Genomic DNA, 20,318 nt, shown 5'->3' on the forward strand with positions numbered 1-20,318 from the left:
CACAACTAGGGAGACGCATCTGACGGCACACCGAGTCTACATGCAGCGACTGCTTGAAGCGCTTTGCACACCCATGGACATAGAGATGTGTTAGATGCGAATGTGAAAGACGGGTGAAAATTTATCTACTCTCACATCCACGGAGGTGCACTAGTCCCCTCTGGGGGTTAGGAGCATTTCAGAAAACCAAAGTATTGGCCTTCTCAGAATCCAACTGAAGACCAACAGCGCATTGCAACTTCACCAGTACTCCACCAATTTACCTGTAGTAAAAGCTTTTGAGATGACTGTATTGAATCGCTGCTCGAAGACAGCAGCTTTGCTCAGATTACAAGTCGGGTCAGATGCCTAAGAAGAACCGGGTAACAATACGGTCAACGCTTTACCATGAGCTTTAATTGTCGCCATGCCAAAGTTGTCCTCACCCAACTATGCGCTGTTTCAAATCGCGATGTGACGACTGCTGCATCATTTGTGACGACACTTCACCCAGCCTCTGGCTCGCTTACATGCGGGCCAATCACACGCCACTCGTCCCTGCGTCCTCGAGCTGGCTCAGGCTCCGCCTCATCGTCACAACTCAACAACTCCTCGACGCTTGTCGTGCCCTTGTTCTCGTCGCTACGTATGTATACACGTCAAATTCCATCGGCGACGTGGCACCAGTCCAGCTGTTCAGGTCCATCTCGCCAAGTTGCCCTGTGAATACATCATGGGGCGGGCGCCCGAGTGCTGAGGCAGGCACTCTTCGTTCGCGTCCGCTCATCGACTTCCGTAGCCCTGGCCGCCTGAAAATGCAACGAGACGGAGGCTGACGTCCAGCCGACGAAAGCAACAAACCCCCTGAAACACCTCCGGGGCTTACCATGGAAACCACATCCAGGAGCAGACAATGTTATCCTTACACGCAGCATTCTTGGAGACGTCAGATCCAGGTTGTCACGTTGAAGAAGAGCTGCACGTGGTGAAAAGACCTCAAGTTTGAGCAAAGTCGTGAAGGAACAGACATTCTTTTCTGCATTAAAGCGAAACACATCTCACGTATTGTCAACAACAACGTGGTAGCCAAACTATCCTTCCCACAAAACCGAAACGCCAACTCGAAGCCTCGAGACATCATAATGGTCCGTACACCATAACTCATCAGTCGGTCCGCCCAGGGATAAATGCACGCTAAAAGATACTTGACGAGAAAGAGGTTGAACGTATTAAACGGAAACATGGGTATAGGGCGCATGCTCTTCGGACTCCTAGACCATGGCACGAAGTGAAATCAAGGCTGTCTTTTGCGCCGCGATCATGTACTTCGTCTTATGCGTTGATTTATTGGGATGGGCGCGTTTACGAAGACGTGGGATTCGTCGGCGATGCGAGACTGCTTCTCCTCGTACTCCAAGGAAGACATCTTGAGGTCATCGATTTGTGCCTATCAAGTCAGCCTTCATACGCAAAGTAGGGATATGCTTGAGCTACCTTGGTCAGCGGTGGTCCGATGGTGGTGATCAGAAATCCGTCGCGTCCCTGTCGACACAATTAGCGTTCTGCTATACTCAACAACCACCATTGCAAAGTACCTGGAAGGTGTAGGGCCGAACAATCGCATCCGGGCCGCAATGATAGCGTATCTCGTTCTGAATAACGGCTCTTGAGATGCCGAAGCCTGGCACGAAGTACGAGTTGGGCACAGCCATGATGATGGTTTGGGATGGTCACGTCGGCAGGGTATTGCAATGTTGGCTGGACTCGATGTTCGCGGGCTGGGGATGATGGTAAGGTTGGGCGCGCTGGGGACTTATACATCTGACTCGCAGCCTTGCGACTGGGGAATCGGTTGCATACACTCTATCTACACCGGTTCCAGTCCGGATGAGGATGCGATGCATCGGCTGCGACCAAGTCCCCCGTTGGGCGTGGACGCGTCCGCCTCATTGTTCGCCTCGAAAGCCCAATCACCGCCATTGGGCAGCGACTAAGACCGGGTCTTGCAGCACCCTTTGCAATTGACCACTCACGGAATTCCCACTGCATTTTCTGGTATATCTCTTACTCTTGGAGGACTATTGCGGTTTCGTTATGCTTCGCACCTCGGCGCTAATTGCTGGAGCGGCCAACGCAGCTGCCACGTCTGCAGATGGATGGTCTCTCGCGACAACTACGGATGCTTAAAGACGATCTCTTCGCCACCAAACGTTCCAAAGGAGTTTGCGATATGTGATACTCCCACACCCTCTTGCAGTTCCAAGCCAGCGGGCTCAACCTGTTCTTCCAGATGCGATGAACTTGGCGCCAAAGGTTTCTAGCGGAGAAACCTCGACGCCGATCATACCCCGGCTCAACTTCCACGATGGGTGACACCCAGTCGCCCCACGGTAATCGCACAGCAGAAGGAAAACAGTGTCGCGGTGTCTAAATTCGGCCAGCGTGGCTTCACCGCTAGATCTGTTAAGCGAAGGCGCGATCGCATCCAGGAGATCCCTTCCGCACGCGCTGCTATGGGTATGAATGCATCCAGCTCCGGGGATGTTCCAGGTTTCGAATATCCCAGGAGCCGAGCCGAGACCCTATAGTATCCACCATCATGTACCTTGGTTGACGCAACAACGGCACCCAAGCACTTGGGCTCCTTCCACAGCAGACGGACTAAGCGCCAACACCATCTGGCGACTCCATCTCACTGTGAGGCGAGCGTGGTTTACCCCGCTTGTCATTGATGATCTACTTCGACACTACCGGGAAAGGTGATAGATTACGGCATGTGGTGCCAATGGCAAAAAGAGAGTGTTCAGCAACACCTCTTGCTATCGCTTCGATTGTGAAGCTGTTCGTCTGAGGTGTTCATGCGTTCTGTTCCCTTCGGCATAGATCATCTCTTGCGGCCAACAAATCTCAACGGAACGCGCATCATTGCTCGAAGATACAGGATCACCACCGGAGTTGCATCCTAACGGCGGTCTCGGCTCTTGCAATGGCCGCATGAGTCGTGTACACGTGTGCGACTTCACGAACATGTGCCCAATGCCCAACGTCCGAGCGTTTAGGTTCCATCACAACAAGCATTCCATCGACGTAGCCAGCGTGCTGTACCTACAGCACCTTATGCACCGGACTACCCCGCAGAATCAATCATGCAGTCGCCTCCTACGCCACCTCACCTTGCATCCGGTGTCAAGGTCTCACCGAAATTGTCGCCTTACGTCATGATGTCACGGATGAGACGACACGACGCAGTGGATGTTGTGAGGCATTATGAGTTTGTAGGGAAAACCTGGTGGGGGCCATTTCGCGGGCTACGAGGAACCCCGGGCACATCGAATGCGTGATCACGCCATATTCAGTCGGCGGTTCCTACTTACCGGCCTTACTGGAAGACAGCGGAAGATGGCGCAACCCGAGGTACTCCGCAACTAACGCAAGACCAGAGAGCGTACCTACCGTGACTACACAGTAGCAGTGCAGGGGATCTGAGCGGCTTGGAAGTAATGCACCTAGGGTAGACGACAAAGCGCATCCAGGGACGGACGATCGTATGTAGGATCTGACAAGCAAGGTACGGCTTCTACTTCCGGCAGAGAGCAACTTCTTCGAAACCAACTGTTCGTTAAAGCGGCCGAAATCATAAGCCCGAGAAGTCGCCCCGCTGCCGCTCTGCTCTATCATACGATTGCTTTTCGATCTCGTATAGCATTTGACATGTATAAGTCCTTGTTCACTGGACACTGACAAGGCTCAGCCCGGTTGTGGTTATTCGGGGCGAAAATCTCGACAACATCGTATTCTTAGGGTCAGCTAGCGATCCTGCAGACGTGTCCTGACGAAATACACGACTGTCACTGGGTTGTCACTTTGCAGAGCAATTGTCCTTCGAGCGGGCAACGGTGACGGACGACTGGCACACTGGAGATGGGAGGGTATCAGGCAGTGCGTTCCGTGACGTCTTCCGTGCCTATGGGATCTAGCACACCCTGATTGAGACCCGATAGGCGATGCGCCCAAAGGAAGATACCGTCCAAACCCCCACTCGCCACAGACTAGTAAGCTGCCTTCAGCCCTTGTCTGCCCTGTTCGAAGAGTAGAACCGGAGCATGGGTCAGCAGGAATACGTGTGAGACTATTGCCATGAATTCTGCTAACGATTACTATGTGTGGCCACCTAAATACTTCAACAGGGAAATCCCTTCTACACACGGCTGTTCTGTGTCAGTCACTCGCGTCAGCTTCATTCCATGGTCCCACGCCACCACCATCATACCGCGATCGAACCCACCACGGCAAAATCCTGTGAACAACACACGCTTCATCCGGTGGTTGGACACGATGGCTCTCTCGTTGACGGACAAAGATCGAACGCAACAAGCACAACGCTTCACGCTCTTAGCAGTGAAGGCGGAACACAGCCGAACGAACTGACGGGGAACACTATGCGCCCGTGTATGAACGCAATCCGTACATGCAGCCTGCAACATCTCCAGCGAAGTGCAATCACAAATTCGCCACGAGCGGCATCTCGAGCACGAACCGTGGATCTCGCGTGCCACGTCAACTGTCCTTGTCAATGCGCGTTCGCCTTTGCTGATCGCGGTAAAATGCATGCAGCGCATCATATGCAGGTCTTGCTAAGACCCAGTACCTGCTCTAGCTTTACCAGACTCCTCCACAAACGCCCCTTCACAAATGGTTCTGTCAAAAAGTGAGGCTTCGTAATCTCCGAAGTCGTAACCCTGTTTGCCGATCCGATTACGCCCTAAGCCGAGACGACCATCACGATGTGCTCTGCCGGCTGCGCGCCGTTCGGTAACACCATTCAACACGCCATGCGTGAATGACATGAGTAAATGAGATTCTTGGAAGCAAGGCGACCAATAGAAGTTGTGGCAGAAGCTCGTGCGCTTCAAGTGCCGATCCTTTGAGTTGGCGAAGCGGCCCACTTCCTCCCTTGGACTTTGCTTATTGCGGAGCCGGAGTCGTGAGCCTCACGAACGTCTTGACAGTCTACTCGAATCCCTCCACTGGTCCACCCCTGAAAGGACTTGGTCTTCCTTGTGTGTTGTCATCGGGTTCAAGAAAGAGGACGCACACTGAAGGTCCGCTTCTACTTACATGCTGACCAGGTCCAGCTGAGTCTAAAATAACGAACGTAATGCGCTAACACTCGCTCATCTAGACTTTCATCTATAACACAGCTTCTTCGCGTCTACGAAAGGCTTGAACGAGAGAATACGATCTATCAACGAATGCCGCATACGGTCACGCTCAGTCGCGCTCAAGCACTCAACAAATGCGTTCCGATGACCCAAAGACTAGACTACGCGAATACGTTCAGCCTTCTCCTAGATACACGTACCACGATACCGATATGTCACACGCCCTCTCATGGTGACCTTCAAGGCTGCATTTGGAACGCTGGAATGCCCCCGAACCTGGCCAGACTGCTACGATGTATCACCGGAAGCCCGACGACCATCCATTGATCTTCCATAAAGATCATAGAGCTGTTGGTACATTATGCAACTAGCTGAAGGACGCGGAAACGACTACACTGGCGATACTTTTTGTTCCTACCAGGTCTGGCTGTGCTCAACGAGGACCCAGTCGCAACTTAGTACCTTCAAAAGTTGACCTAGCACTTGACGCACGCATGGTAACCTGCAGAAGATGACTGCGCAGTACCGAACCACATAATCATATTCATGTAACAGGTGCTAGTAAGCTATGGCGAGTCCGGTCCTAGCAGATATCCTCGTCTCATTTCCCAAAGGTGAGAAGACATCATTTGGATGAAGAGGCTAGCAGAGAGGTTCATAGCGGAGTGATCTTCTTATCTCCAAACCTTGCTTGTCACTGCCTGACGATACATCTCGAACCGGTTGACTAGGAATGAAGTCGCACTCGAAGATGAGTCAATAAGCTCGGTCCCGAGAATATTCATGGACGACGCTGGCGATCTCTACTTTCTCCATTCCTTGAAACTTTGGTCGGGCCTTATGTGTCCCTTACGGATGTCTTTGATGTCTCGGGTGGTTGATGGGAGCTTGGTAGTCTGCTCCCGGCTAATGACCGACTTACTGGTTCGCGATTTGGCGGTCTGCTGGGCCAGCTGTGACGAATTCGTGCGACACCCGGGTGGTAAACCTAGGTACTACCGATACCACCGAGTTGACAAACAAGAGTTTGAGGTTCAATTTGTACGAAGTGATCCTTCCCAGATCCGATGTCGAAGTCGCGTTGCGAGGCCCGTCCGGTTGTCGAACCACCTTATGCAAGAGACGATTGAACAGATGCACCTCATACAAGGAGCACACCGAACGGGCCTGGAGCCTACATTAGATTAACAATGAGCAAAGGTGGAGGCGCAGTGTCAATGTAGGCTCCAGGGTGTTCAGTCATTCTCCTGGATGGGGTGGATGCACTGCCGTCTACATTATTATGATAAAGAGAGTTCTGTAAGTTCATTGGGCGATGTATACTCCTAGAAGGTAGGTACTCAGTTGTTTTCTATTATGAGTGGGATCACGTGATTGCACTAGCCTTTTGTTACCTAGATAGCCTGCTGCTATGAGGTCATCTCGAGGTCCAGCCCGATTTAGCTGGAGGCCGCTGGAGAGTCTGACCTCAGCCTTGAGCATCTCCACACATGCTTCGCTTTCGTAGGACGTACTCCTCATACGACGTCTCTTCCCACCTGTATACTGCCGCCGTCGCATAGGCCTTATTTATCTACGGCGAACTCCATTTTCGCAGCCAACGGCCTATGTACCCAAGCTTTCTTGTCAATCGCGCACTTGTATTATAACGCAAAAATTGCATAGCCCTCGATATCTGATCCGAACGCGCCAGTCATGTCTAAAGCTCTAGCTGGAGTCTCGTCGCTGAAGCCGGAAAAATGCCTCGCTCAGGCTGTCTCCGATTCGAAGTCGATTCCTCAGACAAGCAGAAGTCAAGCTCTCGAGCACTGAAATTTCAATCGCCCTCAACAGCACCTACCGCGAGCGATGAGATGCGGCTGACGGCCAGGGTTAACAGTGCGCCTCATACCCGCAAAAACTTAAACAAGTCTGCGGACTACATCAAGACAAAAAACTGCAAAATAGGTGATCCAACGTCAACGTAGGCTCTAGGGTGTTCAGCCTTTTTCTAGATTGGCTTGGTATGTTCTAACATACTATTGATTATCTATAGGTAATGTAGAGCTGTCGGAACACTATACAAATAGCTAGAGCGCATTACTAAAACGAAAATAATAATACGTCTTGTTTCTACCCAGTCTAGCTGTGCTTATTAGGGAGTTTCCTCGTAATTACACAATAATCGATTGCTAGCTGAACAAGCACTAGGTATTACTTAATTCTAAGCGGCGATCGAATTGTATTATGCTGCATTATAGAATAAGGCTCTCCCGAGTCTTGTAGATTCTTTAATACTACTAAAGGGAACTAAAATGTATTTTACATCTTGCTGTATACATACTATTGAATGTCAAGAAGTGAGCAGTCCCTAAGATGATGTAGACGTCTGTCTACCTGTACATTTTTTCCCATAACGTTTCTATCGAATGCGACACAAAGTGTAGCTACCCTACCAAGACTTGGGAATGATCGAGATTGTATGAGATGCATGAGCTCTCTTGTTACCGACTGAGCTCGATTTAACTGGCTATCGGCGAGTAGCCCAGTTGCTCGCTAGTGGCTTCGACTTTCTGCAGAGAGGGTATCCTGAAGAGTACTAGATCCTGGGCCGTTGGCCTTCCAATTCTGATGCTCGAAGCCATCCTTCGAATTTCCAAATCCATGCTTCGGAACATCTTCATTTCATGCTTGAGGCTATGCCTGTGATCGCGACCCAGAGGTATGATCTTCAGTGGAAGACCCGGTTTGGCGCTTAGCGCTCGTCGTGTGATGTCCTTTACAAGCATCATTTCATACATGCAGTAATCTATGAAATCGTCGTCATCCTCGTCGGGAAACAACATTCGTATGCTGATTTCGCAGGTCCTTTTCCGTTCCATTCTTCTCAAAGTGTGCCCTACGAATGGATGCAGTTCCTCGGCTGTGCACTCTCTTTGATTGTAGGCCTTACTATCATCGTCCAGACTAGGGTTCTGAAGCAGTAGCGGCAGGATGATTTCGTTGTACCAGGATGCGAGGACGAGACTGATGAGTTTGGTTCCGTTGTCGTCCCCTGGTTTCTGGGCTTGGCTTAACGATGTACAGCGTCGTTTGCTAGCCTCGTGGAATATGTCTGATATTAAGGTGAACATAGCCTCCCTTGCGGCAGACCTAGGTACTGGGCCGATTGTAACTTTAGGGGACTTCTGCATATTCCTCGTCCTCAAGTGTTCTTGAGCCTCCACGAGAATCGTCTTGTTCACTTGAAGTAGGGCGGTCGGCATTCGAAGTGCTGCCCAGGTGCAGATACCTGGCGTGGGGAATACATGTTTGAAAACACGCTCGGGGAAGTAGTCGTAGATGTAACAGCGCAGTTCGGTTGGTAAGGCCATCAACAGAGACTTATCTGTACTCTGCATGGTGAATGCGGCCATTTGTGGGCTTCGAGGGTAGACTTGTCCTGAGGGCGGCGTTGTTTCTTGTGTGCAGTGTCGCTGGTGTTGAAGGCGGCGGTGAAGACGGAGATGAAGACGAGGATGCTGTTTTATACTTATTGAAAATCTGCTGTCGCATTTGTGTGGCTGACCCATTTGAAATGCTCGATACTACAGTCACCAGTTTGTTGCTATGATCCATGGTTGGGCTGTGTCGTTCGCGGGCGAAGCAGCACCAAACCTTGGAACCATGGATTAGGATTCCCAGCGACTTGACTGCGATCACGCAGAGCGGAACGAGCCACTTACATCTTGTGCAATACCAATAAGGTATGCGACTCGACACCCTCAGAGATGAGCAATCGCAAATACCCAGGTGTAATGTTCTCGGAGTAGAAGGTCTCCCAGCTATGCTGGGGGTGCCGAATAGTTCTGCAAACTGGCGAGGCTGCCATGCCGCCAGTGTTGAGAAATTCTGGGGCCATCATACATGGTAGAAGGGCTTACAATGAACGGTCACATTGCGGCGGCTTGTTCGAAGACAAGGTGCCCAGGTGAACTTTCGAGGTGGGCTTATGATGGTGTGACTTGCGATTCCGAAGTTCCGAAGCTTCGGGAAATTGGCAGCCAATCAGCACGTGCTTTATAATCGTGTCAAATTGCCCCGGAGTTCGCCGCGGATGACATAGGCTTCGGCGAATTTAGTGACAATGCACCAACCGTACCTTGCCATCTATTCACTCAACACGCGCGCCTTACCAAGTCCACACACAGCACTCCTTCGACCTCACGCCCCTTGATCATGTCGCTGCCTCGAACCACAACTGCCTTTGCGCGCTCCAGCTCGACATTCCTACGATTCGCCGCCCCCTCGGCTACTCCCCGCAGATGCCCGCAATGCGCGCGCACTTTCGCCTCGTCGATACCGTATCGACAGTCAGCTAAGCGCCAGATGCAGACGGCGACTGCGTATCATCCTTCGTCGCTATACCCACAGCCGCCACCAAGGAATGCTGGCGTACCCGACACATCGATAGCTGGTGGAGCAGCCGAGGCAAACAATGCGAAGACCCCACAACTACCGCCGCAAGAACATATCCCCGCGACACCTTCTGAGCAACCGAACGTGAGCATACCCGAAGGCGAAGCACAGAAGCCACAGCAGGCAGCAGGTGCCAGCAAGCCGTTACGGCCGCGTCGCTACAACTTCGGGCCACGGAAGGCCACCATCAAGCTATCACAGTCGGCAGTATCGCATCTCCGCGAACTCCTTGAGCTACCAGAGCCCAAGCTTATCCGGATTGGCACAAAGGCAAAGGGCTGCTCGGGGCTGGCATATCACTTGGAGTACGTGGACAAGCCAAGCCCGCTGGATGAGCAGGTCGAACAGGATGGCGTCAAGGTCCTGATCGACAACAAGGCGTTGTTGAACATCATTGGAAGCGAGATGGACTGGCTGGAAGACAAGCTGAACGAGCGCTTCATCTTCAAGAACCCCAACATCAGTAAGTCTCGACACAAGATGCTACGAGAGACCAAGACTAACATTTTCTAGCGGAGCAATGTGGCTGCGGAGAGTCCTTCAGCGTATCATGATACCCTTACGATTCGATCACTATACCTTATAGAAGCATTACCGGCGTTGCATCTTCGGCGTTACACATGCATATGGCATAATTCGAATATCATTACCACCACCGGTAGCACGATTGCTACTTGGCTTCTCTACCTACATGCGATGCAGACTCGCAATACCTCCATTGCAAGATCAGCAACAGTGGTTTCCTGGAACCGTAACACTTGCACGAGTCGACAGCATTGTCTCGGGATATTGGGTGCCAGTGGGATCCATCATTCGTTACTGACACTATGTCTACATCTTCCCTGGCTCGTAGTCGAAGACTTTGACACCATTCGCTACCTCTCCAGCAAACTTTACGAAATCTTGATGGGCAGGGTCTTTGTATACGTAGTAGTCGCGGTCCTCTTCGTTCTCAAACTCCACTACGAAACCATGAGTTGAGTTACCCTATCCATGTCAGCAGGTGTCGAGGGGCTCATGGATATTGCATACGCTGTGTCCTTCAGGGCTATTGTTCTTGCCACCTGAGAAGGACTTGATGTATGGCTTTTGGGAAGTTGGATGAATGCACTGGTCTTTCAAGCCGAGCATACGACTGCAAGCCTATGATGTATTAGTATGAATGATGTATGTTTAGATTAACATGGAGGTACTTCTGAGATTTGCTCTGGTGAAGCTGTGGACTTCCACTCGAATAGTACAATGTGAATGATCGTCATCTTGAGAACAAGTCGCTACGAACAACTGATTATGATGCGAGGAGTGGTGATGTAGCGAATGGCTAAAGAGGGGCAGTTAACATGGCGGGATGCACTTCGGATATAATGACCTCAGCGCTGCTAAGCTCCGGGCGAGCTGCCGCGTCGCATAGTCGGCAGCGCGAACATCGCGAACCCAACTATCAACGCCAGATATCCACAGCATTCCGAATAATGAAGCTAAGACCGTTATGACCCAATACAGATACGATATTCCCATTCAATAGCGCACAATCGCCTCAACCCCCAAGCAGCCGCCGCTGCCTCCTACATCCCACGCTATGTCGAATGCGCCAGCTCTCCCCGAGCAACTCATCTACCTCATCATACGCTTCACAGCCTCAGTACCGGACCTCCCACTCTCAATAGATACCCCACGAACAATCGCGACCCTCTCCATCAAACAGCTTATCCGCCAACACTTCCCGTCCGAACATGCCTCGGCGCGTCTACGCCTCATCTACGCGGGCAAAGTGCTCGCAGACACGGAGCCATTATCGAAATCCCTACGATTGCCACCCCCACCGCCTCCTCGGAACACCAAGAATAGCGATGCAGTGGGAAGCGGTAGCGGAGAAGCCAGCAAGAGCAAAGGCAAACAACCCCTACGAGAAACACCCGCGGTCGAATACGGCACAACAACAGAGATACCCCCCTCCGCAAAAAAATACTACATCCACTGTTCCCTCGGCGACGCGCTCTCCGCTCCCGAACTCGCCAGCGAAGCCACACTCGCCCAGAACACAGAGATAGCGTTGAAGTCGCATTATAGTACATCTTCCTATTCTTCCCCCGGACGGCGCGCAAGTAGTACGACTATAGAACATAATGCACGGAGACGTAGCTCGACGGCTACGACGAATACGGCGAATACAGTGCCTCAGGCTCAGGGCTTCGATAGATTGCTAAGTTCGGGGTTTACGAGGGATGAAATCGCTTCTCTCCGCGCGACGTTTACGCAGAATCTCTCGTTTACACATACGCCTGACACTATGCCCACGCCCGCACAGATCCGCGTCTTGGAAGACAGATGGCTGGACTCTTCGGCCAACGACCCTTCTGCCTCGCTTACAGGTGGCGCTGCGGGGGCTGGTGGTGCTGGCACGGATGCAGGCTGGGGCGCGGGGTTTGCGGTGGAAGAAGGCGGGTTGGATGATATGCTGTACGGGTATCTGACGGGCTTCTTCTTTCCGCTAGGTAGTCTGGTGTGGGGATTTAGGGAGGAGGGGGTTTGGACGAGGAGGAGGCAGGTTGCTGTTGTTATGGGGGTGGTGCTGAATGCTGTTTTTGGGTTTATGCGCTGGGGTGGGTAGGTCTGAAAGGAGGTGAGGAGAGTAGGGGTTGGTATGAGAGAATGATGAGGATGGTCTATTGATACCGGTGCGTTCGATACCCTGGAAAGTATCTATACGTCGACGTCTTCGTCGCGATCATGAGTCTTGTCATCTACGTAACATGTTGAAGGCAAAGATGCTTCTCCTTCTTCCTTCCTCAAGTCTAGCCTTGCTCTGCCATTGCGATATACCCCGAGCCATTCCCACATACCCAACCGCTCAAGCATTCTCGTGCTACCGACGAATATCTCACTTCTATACCGTCAGTCAACCTGAGAGATCGCGCGATATGACAAGCAGCCACATACCTGAGCCTGCTCAGCAGCAGGCACACCACCAAACTGCATCGGGACAGACCGAGAATTCGAAGCCCAAATAGGAGCATACATATTCTTGATATGCGCGCCGCCGCTGCCAATGTTCAGCGGCGCTACAATCTCGCCAGTCATGCCTGTAAAGCGTGAGTTCTTGCGACCTTGCGCCCATTTCGTATATGTGTGTCGGACTTACCGAGTGAGTAGAATCCTTCTTGACCTGTGTTTGCTTGTCGCGCGTTCCTAAGCGCCTTCTCAATGACATTGGCTTCTTGACGTTGAGCCAGTCGCATGTGCTTGAATACGGAGATGATGAGGTCGTTGATGGCGGGGATGTAGAAGGATGTGATGGAGTAGATGATTATCAGAATGACCATGAGGGCGAGGAAGACCATAAAGGCCAGTTGCGGGAACATTGCTGCGTCCATTTTGGGGATCGCGTTTGTGGGGTGGGGTGCGAGAGGGGGTGGTGTGTAGGGTTGGTGGTTTGGAAATGGCGTAAGTGAGAGCGAAGTGCTTGAGCTTTGGTGTAGCGACGAGTGAGGGAAATGTTTGATATATCGGATAGTGGTTGCGACATCTTTGACGATATGAAGGTTATCAAACTCACCGTTATTACTTGGAGATTTTGTCAGGGAACAACGAGACAAACATATGTAGACATTGTGTCCCATCATTAGCTTGATAAGCACCACATATCAAAAGATTTCAACACCTACCTCAGAAGCATACATTACCGTCACACTGGGATAATGTTACTTTTTGAATTGATGTATACAGCAGCAACTTTTCGGCTTTTTCGTTGCATTCAGTGACACCTAGAACGACATCGACGTCGCCAGCAACAACATCCATATCGACATTAGCAGATTCGCATTTTCGAGTTTGTTCAACACATGAGAAAGTCAGATGGCCATCTCTAGCTCCAGCAAGTAAGCAACCTTAGTTTAGGAAAGTTCCTGTAGCGTGCCAGCAGCGTTTCAACGGCGTCATGCAAGCGCATGCACTACGCATGTGTGGCGCAGACGCTATTGTTTCCACCGTCTGCGCTGTCGACGTCCTGCAATGCAAATGCAACAGGGCAACCATGGCGACGAAGAGTAAATGGGGAGCCGGTGGTGCAGTAGGCTGTGGCAGCGAGTCGAAGGGTGCAGCGGCATTGTTTATTTGGGTACGACCTGTGATTACCGTGAGTAACAGTACAGCGTGTCAACAATGCAAAGAAAACAGTCACCAGAAGAAGACGAATATTTGGGTATTATAGTAAGTCTGATTGAAAGCTGGGGGTATCTATGCGACAGGTCCGTGATCCATCAAGAATGATTTCCTCTCCACGACCATTGAGCATCCATCTCTCTCAGACTGTACAAAACAAAAGGAAAAAGTGTTCGCTCAAACTCCATGCTTGCTGTTTCGTTCATTACCGCATCCATCTTCCTTGCTCGATACCGGGGGTATAGTATAGGGTATAAACATCCACACTCTCTCGTCCGAAAAGAGACAATCGCGCTCCGTCCGTTATTTTGCGAAGACTACGCGGCGATGTGTTGTAAACGTATCGTATCGTCGTGTGGTCCTGGCAATGAAGAAGTAACGGCCGTCGAGCGATCGTCGTTCGTCGTCGTAGTAGTAGTTGGGTAGTAGATATAGCGCCTTAGTAGTACCCGTATCTCCTCATGCGCCATCCTTCACAAGGGGAAGTAATGATCAGTACGGCGACATGTGGGAAACGGGTTCACACTAGACTCTACTAGTATGCGTTGTCCTCTTTCGGCCGCCGCCGCGTCCGCAGGTGAGGCAGCTGATGATGATGCCGAAGAGGGAGACGATGGCGTTGATGATTGCCTTAAGACCAGCAGCGATGGCGTTGACAATGGCCATGATGCAGTTTCCGATGGTGCGGAACTAGAAAGCGTGTTAGGGACAGTTTGTATAGGCAGGCAAGTGAGGGCTACGTACAACCGACTTGATGCAAGAGACGACGGCACCCATGATAGCGGTGTTGTTCTGGTGAAGGTTTCGGTGGTGTAGTGGATGGAGGACTCGAAGGTGGAGAGGTGACTGTTCGTAGGTTCGTTGGTAGATGGTATGGTTTGGGGAGAGTGTGGTATCACAACAAAGGGCTTTGAGCCCTCTCACTTATAAGCAGCCGCGAGCCAGGCGCCGGAACAACGACCGCCCTTGCACAACCGCTACGTCACGCGGCGTCCGTGCCCCCTTGTCCTCCAGATCCTTCACCTCAATCTTTGGCCTGCGTAACGAAATTTCCCGACTCAAACTCCATTCCTGCAGGTGACTGTGCTGCGTCTGCAAACAGCCAAGCTCGCAACGTCAGCGGGAAAAGTCAGGTTTGCGACAACCAAGCCGCCCGATGCGGCAGGGATGGGCGACGGACGCGCTCAAAGCAGTCGCGCAAAACAGGGTTGGCCCTGCGACGTCGACGTCGGGTGTGGGTCGCGCGCCACAACCTTAAAGAGCGCCGACGTCACTGCCCGTCCCTGATGCAGTAGCGATCGCAGCCTGCGCGTGGCTGGGCCCATGGGCAACGCAATGCCCGCCTCTCACGATCGCGATGACTTTGCCATGGCAGCGCCTGAAGCAGGTAGACCGACTTTTGATAAGCCCATGCTGCTGATTTGGTGCGGCCACTCTACCGCTGCTCGACGTTGTGCGACGCCAGACCACCGTTATCGTGCCAACCACGCCTGCCCGCCCACCTCCTTCTCCTCACCTGTAGCCATCATCCACCCATATTTGATCACCCCAGATGCTCTTATCCGGCATGGCTCCACCGTTGCAACATTCCCAGAACTGTCGTGCAGCCTGCATCGTCCGTGTCCGTAACTGTGACGTAGCCATCTGTGGCGGCCCATCTAATTCTCTTCCGCATCCTTGCAAACAACAGCGGCTCCAAATCTCCACTCAACCCGTGCTGTCTTCTCCAGCCGCTCTCTCGCCTCGTTGATGAGGTGACGCCACAGATCAAACACGCGTGCGTGGGTCATCCACCCATATTGACATCAGTCCGTCAGGCAATCTCAGCAAACAGGGCAACGGCACGCGGGCCACATGGGTTCTCGTCTCAACGTCTCACCACCTTTTCGCAAACCCATGTTATCATCCGTACCGCGGGAGCTAGTCTTTCCAAGCAGCAAGCAACTGCAAGTAAAATCGTGGTCTAGACTGCCCGGTCGCATGCTCATATCGCTTGGAGGCCATGGCATCTTTCCAAGGCATCTGCTGGAAATAGCACGGCTAACCTGGCACATCGGAATTAACACCAAAACACGATCTTGGATCGGACCCTCGATGCCCAGAACCGCAATCTTGCTTTCAATCTCCATGTCCCTCTGTCGTGGAGATTAAAGATTAAGCAGAGCGGCTGGGAGCCGACATGGCTCATGGGCGTTTCGGGATTTATTGTTTTGCACCCATGTTTGCGGTGAGAAGGTTTAGCGCTGGTTGAGGCCCTTGGTCTGGTGTGGCTGGTGACGCGCCGTCGCAATGTCTGACATCGGACTTCTGCGCACAAGGAGCGGGCCGCCGCTCGACGCTCGAGGAAAAAAAGTTGGTACAAGTGGAGTCTAACCGGCCAACACCACACATCACGCATGCATGCACCAACCTCATCAAAGGCAGCATAGCCCACCCTCAGCGACGCAATGTTTCATCATCATCAGTGTTCCATTATGCGCATTGCCACTCCTGCCTTCGTCTAGCTACTATCCGGCTTTGTTCGTTATTCATACACTTCGTAAACATGCCGTATCCAACATCCTAAATCAAGCGCCGAGATGCTCTTTCTCCCGTCGCGAAGCCATGCACATACTGCTAACGTCATGCTGCTGAGGAAAATGGAAAAGGAAATGTCGTCTGCTTGTTGCTGTGGGTATATGGGTTGTTGTCGAAGAATCATGGGTATTCATTGCTGATGCTGTGTTGAAAGACCAATACAGATGTGCCGAAGCGATGTTCGATGATCGATGCGATGTTTACGGGAATTCGTTGAGCTCTCCACCTCATACAAGAAAGACCCCGAACAGGTCAAGAGCATACGCCGACGTCAGGTCACCTATCTCGTAGGTTTTCAGGTTGATGTAAGCTGCAAGCCTGTTCGGTTTTTTTCTTGGTTGACGTGTCTTCATATACCGTCGTATCATACTGGGTAAGCTGATCGAAAGCTGTTGCATGAGGATGTACTCGGCGTATAGGTCTCTGCTGCTGTTGATGTCGGTGGTATGACTGCTCCGTATGATTCTGGGCTCAGTTTGCAATTTTGTTCTTCGGAACGGGAGGTATAGTAGTCTCCTCGGTGATCCTAGTATCCAGTTTGGGCCTCGAGCTCGATCGTGAGACTAATCTCATTCGACTTGTTGCTTGCTTATCCGGGGTGACGACATTGCCTGCGTCTGAGAGCGCCGAAGAAGAAAGAGCTGGAGTCATGGGCCCCTCAGGATGAATGCCAAGTGGACTTGGATACGTATCGATCGTCTCATGACTTTGCTTGGGAGTCTTCATATGAGCTTCGCTCAAAGCCCTGTGGCGTCCGGGACTCATCGAATCGCTGTACCCGTGTCTGCTCCAGTTGGGGCGATGCAGGCGAGCCGCCTTGGGTAGACTTGAGTAAGATGCTTGCGACTGGAGAGTTGCACTCCTGTGCCGTTGGGCGGGCCGGTCTGTGGGAGTATCGTGACTTTGCTCAGGCAGCAAGAGTTCGGACGTCGCATGATCGCTGTCCATCTCTCGCATGAACTCGTAATCCTCGTCCTCAACCTTGGCTATCCGCTTCACATGTCGCACTTCAAAGTACGGTGTCTTCGGCAACTCTGGCATCGAGTTAATCGACACCGCACGTGGTCGCGGAGTGTCTTGCACTGCGAAATCGATATGCGCAAAGTACTTTTCACGCATCGGGTTCCAGCTCAACGGCGCCATTTGTTCGCGGTTTCGCAAGATGGACAGGTAGCTTGAGACAGCGCCGACCAGGATCAAAACAATCACAGCCACCGTCAAGAGACCTTGGATGACGATTATGATGATGCCGATAACGGTTGTAGGGATACGAGCGATTCCAAACCGTGTATCAAAGGCTGCCGAAAGACCTGTAGTAGTAATCTTGCTAAAGCCGAGAAGATACACGGCCAAAACGTTCAGGCGCTGTCCTTCGAAGGGGCGAAGGATAGTGAAGGCGATGAAGGCAACAATCTCAACGACAAGTAGGCCGAAGACTTGGACGAAGGGCTGAGTCGATGCGCCGGCAAGGAAGCATGCTCGAACGAATTCGTAGAACAGCCAGACGACAAAGAACCACCAACGAGTCCTCCTGTAGCGAGAGGCCAGCCAACCAAACTTTGTTGTGTAACGCTCGTCATCATGGATTGATGTGGTATCCGCCGTAGCGTGTATAGTCCACCAAGGAATTGAACCGATGTAGGTCTCGTCTTCGGAGCGCGGATTGTTGCTGTTTCTGGAAATGCTGAACCATGGAATGATCTTGTGCAATCTTCGTTTGACTACGTTTAGTCGATCGGGTTCCGAGGCATACTTGCCGATCCGAAGTCTGGAGAAACAAGCGTAGGCGGCGATACTGCCTATGCCAAAGACTACGACAAAGAAAGCGGCACAAGCGACTGCAACAGGACCAGAAAGAGCTAGGTAGGAGAACTGGAACATGGCCAGGAATGTCAGCATGTAAAATCCGATGAAGATTGTTCGCAGGATGGTCGACAGAGCGAACGCAAGGTAATGGCTTCGGAAAAAGGCCAGGTGGTGCTTTTTGATAAAGCGTATGCTACTCAAGCCTTCGAGGACAGCTTTCAGGGAGAGTACAGAGACAACACCGCATGCGACCAAGATCAAGAACCAGAGCAGTCCGGTCATGAAGGCGTTGCTTGCTGGGATGTGTTCCGTCGCAAGGGTGCCAGCGAATCCAGAATAGTTGCCCGGGAGTGGCAGCCCAGGCTTTACGGGCAGCCCGTAATATTTGAATCCGCTTTTCACATCGACGAGATGGCGCTTGGCTAGGGCAGCTTGGAAATTCAGATCTTGAGGAAGAGCGTCTCGTTTGTATATTTGGTGGATGTCGACCCCTCCCCCAAGAAGGGGATTACTTTCGCCTGTGCCTGCGGCGCCGACATGCGATGTATTTCCTTTGTTCGAGCCGATGAAATCGTTGATCGTGTTCTGCATTGGCTCAGAGTAGATCATACCCCCAGCCCAGGCATAGTTGCTCCAGAAGGCCACGAGGACGCTTGGCCAGTTCACCGAGAGCGCTCCGCTATAGAAGATGTGGTGCCATACCGCGAAGACCACAGACACTGACAGCGAATGGGCGTAATTCTTGCGCATCTCGACGATGTTGGACCCGTAGGCGGCTGTAGCAAAAGAGGAAACGACGGCTATGAGAGTGAAGAGCCCTAACGTTGAGCCCACTGAGCTCTTCTGCTGAAATGTGAAGCCGTTGGTGATCTGGGCCGCGAAACAGCCGATCTGTCAAGCTGTTAGCACGAATACGAATAGTAAGATGTCTGAGCACCGCGTTGGCAAAGCATAGCAAGGGAGCTACATACTAGTAATAAGTTAGCAAGATATCTTGAGAGCTATTCGTGGCGGCTACTTACCCTCGTTCTGTGTGGAGTTGGAGAACAGTCGCAGGATGGCCTGGCCTTCGAAGTCGGGAATGCTCAACGCAATCTCTGGGATCCCTGCGACGTCGTCTTGATTGATCGGTATGATGCCCGCCGCCTCGATGGGAACGCCAGCTTTGACGGGACAAGCGCTGAGTATGTTGGCGTCGCAAGGGTTGAAGGTCAGATCGAATCGACTCTCGCCGTACGCGTAAACGCCGATGTTCATCATTATGTCCTCTTTCCGGAGCCCAGTCTCACCTTCTAGGTGGAAGATGATGGTCATGTTGTCTTTGTAGTAGGCAGCGTCGAATCGCGTAACGTTGATGGCGCTCTTGCCTAGGCAGTCGCCATAGTCGGCAGTGTAGAGAGATGGTTGTCTGTCGTCTCTGACTTGCCATTTGTCGCCATCGATGATTCCGACCACCCACGTACCGTCATCGTCTACGTTGACGGAGCCGGCCGGAGAGAATAGCAGCAGGCCAGCCGCCAACAAAGCTTGGGCGCACCGTGGTAGATACATGTCGCCTGGACGTGTGAGAACGGATCTCGAGGCCTTGTTGTCGTTTGTATGCGTATGGTTCGGGGCGTCGGTAGGCCGACCGGAGTTCGTGATTGACCGTGATACGGGAAACGAATGTTGGGAGAGAGCGAGGATAGTCGGATCAGGATGTCGGGGTGCAGATGTGTAGTGGTGCGACCAGACGCAGCATCGCAGAGGCCTAGGCAACAGCAGCGAGAGAGAGGTGAAGAGTGCAAACAGGGTGGTGAGTGTGAGTTGAATCATGCAAGCATGGTCTGGCGGGTGCTGGCAGGTGCAATGAAGCAGGAGCCACTAGCGACCAGGCAAGCACGTTCCGATGTAGTAAGCGCGATCTTTTTGCATTCACAGATCGCCTAATCTGGCAATCACTTCCAGGACCTAACTGTGTACATGAATATACTCACACAGCCTCCAGTCATTTCATTGACATTGAAGTTCCGACCCGATTACATGGTCATCGCATAGGATGTAGGAGCAGCAGGTACGATGCGCTAAGCTTTTTGACCTGCGCTAGTGCCGGTCTAGCGCGCTACTGTGGGAGCCGTGGTGAAGGTGCCTTCATATGCGAGCATTCGGTACCAGAAGCATCTCTGAATGTGTCAACAAGACGTGAAATTGTGTCTG

At 52.0% G+C, this 20,318-nt stretch overlaps 6 protein-coding genes across 6 annotated transcripts; 1 reads left to right on the forward strand and 5 right to left on the reverse strand.

Annotated features, from left to right (window-relative positions):
* Nucleotides 1-7,642: 7,642 nt before the first annotated feature.
* Nucleotides 7,643-8,521, reverse strand: J4E84_002150 (uncharacterized protein; the record flags this gene model as incomplete). Its single annotated transcript, XM_049384778.1, has 1 exon — nucleotides 7,643-8,521. The coding sequence occupies one exon, from the start codon at nucleotides 8,519-8,521 to the stop codon at nucleotides 7,643-7,645; it is 879 nt and encodes a 292-aa protein (XP_049248134.1).
* Nucleotides 8,522-9,338: 817 nt separating this feature from the next.
* On the forward strand, nucleotides 9,339-10,091 carry J4E84_002151 (uncharacterized protein; the record flags this gene model as incomplete). Its single annotated transcript, XM_049384779.1, has 1 exon — nucleotides 9,339-10,091. The coding sequence occupies one exon, from the start codon at nucleotides 9,339-9,341 to the stop codon at nucleotides 10,089-10,091; it is 753 nt and encodes a 250-aa protein (XP_049248135.1).
* A 318-nt stretch (nucleotides 10,092-10,409) lies between these two features.
* Nucleotides 10,410-10,709, reverse strand: J4E84_002152 (uncharacterized protein; the record flags this gene model as incomplete). The annotated part of the gene is made up of 2 exons (XM_049384780.1): nucleotides 10,410-10,565; nucleotides 10,611-10,709. The coding sequence occupies 2 exons, from the start codon at nucleotides 10,707-10,709 to the stop codon at nucleotides 10,410-10,412; spliced, it is 255 nt and encodes an 84-aa protein (XP_049248136.1).
* A 1,750-nt stretch (nucleotides 10,710-12,459) lies between these two features.
* Nucleotides 12,460-12,952, reverse strand: J4E84_002153 (uncharacterized protein; the record flags this gene model as incomplete). Its single annotated transcript, XM_049384781.1, has 3 exons — nucleotides 12,460-12,465; nucleotides 12,519-12,661; nucleotides 12,721-12,952. 3 exons carry the CDS (start codon nucleotides 12,950-12,952, stop codon nucleotides 12,460-12,462), a joined length of 381 nt encoding a protein of 126 aa, XP_049248137.1.
* Nucleotides 12,953-14,264: 1,312 nt separating this feature from the next.
* J4E84_002154 (uncharacterized protein) lies at nucleotides 14,265-14,516 on the reverse strand (the record flags this gene model as incomplete). Its single annotated transcript, XM_049384782.1, has 2 exons — nucleotides 14,265-14,429; nucleotides 14,484-14,516. 2 exons carry the CDS (start codon nucleotides 14,514-14,516, stop codon nucleotides 14,265-14,267), a joined length of 198 nt encoding a protein of 65 aa, XP_049248138.1.
* Nucleotides 14,517-16,787: 2,271 nt separating this feature from the next.
* J4E84_002155 (uncharacterized protein) lies at nucleotides 16,788-19,591 on the reverse strand (the record flags this gene model as incomplete). The annotated part of the gene is made up of 2 exons (XM_049384783.1): nucleotides 16,788-19,013; nucleotides 19,586-19,591. 2 exons carry the CDS (start codon nucleotides 19,589-19,591, stop codon nucleotides 16,788-16,790), a joined length of 2,232 nt encoding a protein of 743 aa, XP_049248139.1.
* Nucleotides 19,592-20,318: the final 727 nt, after the last annotated feature.

The sequence above is a fragment of the Alternaria hordeiaustralica genome (genome assembly GCF_023758085.1).
Source record: "Alternaria hordeiaustralica strain BMP 2776 chromosome Unknown scaffold_2, whole genome shotgun sequence".
In the NCBI taxonomy this organism is placed as follows: Eukaryota; Fungi; Ascomycota; class Dothideomycetes; order Pleosporales; family Pleosporaceae; genus Alternaria; species Alternaria hordeiaustralica.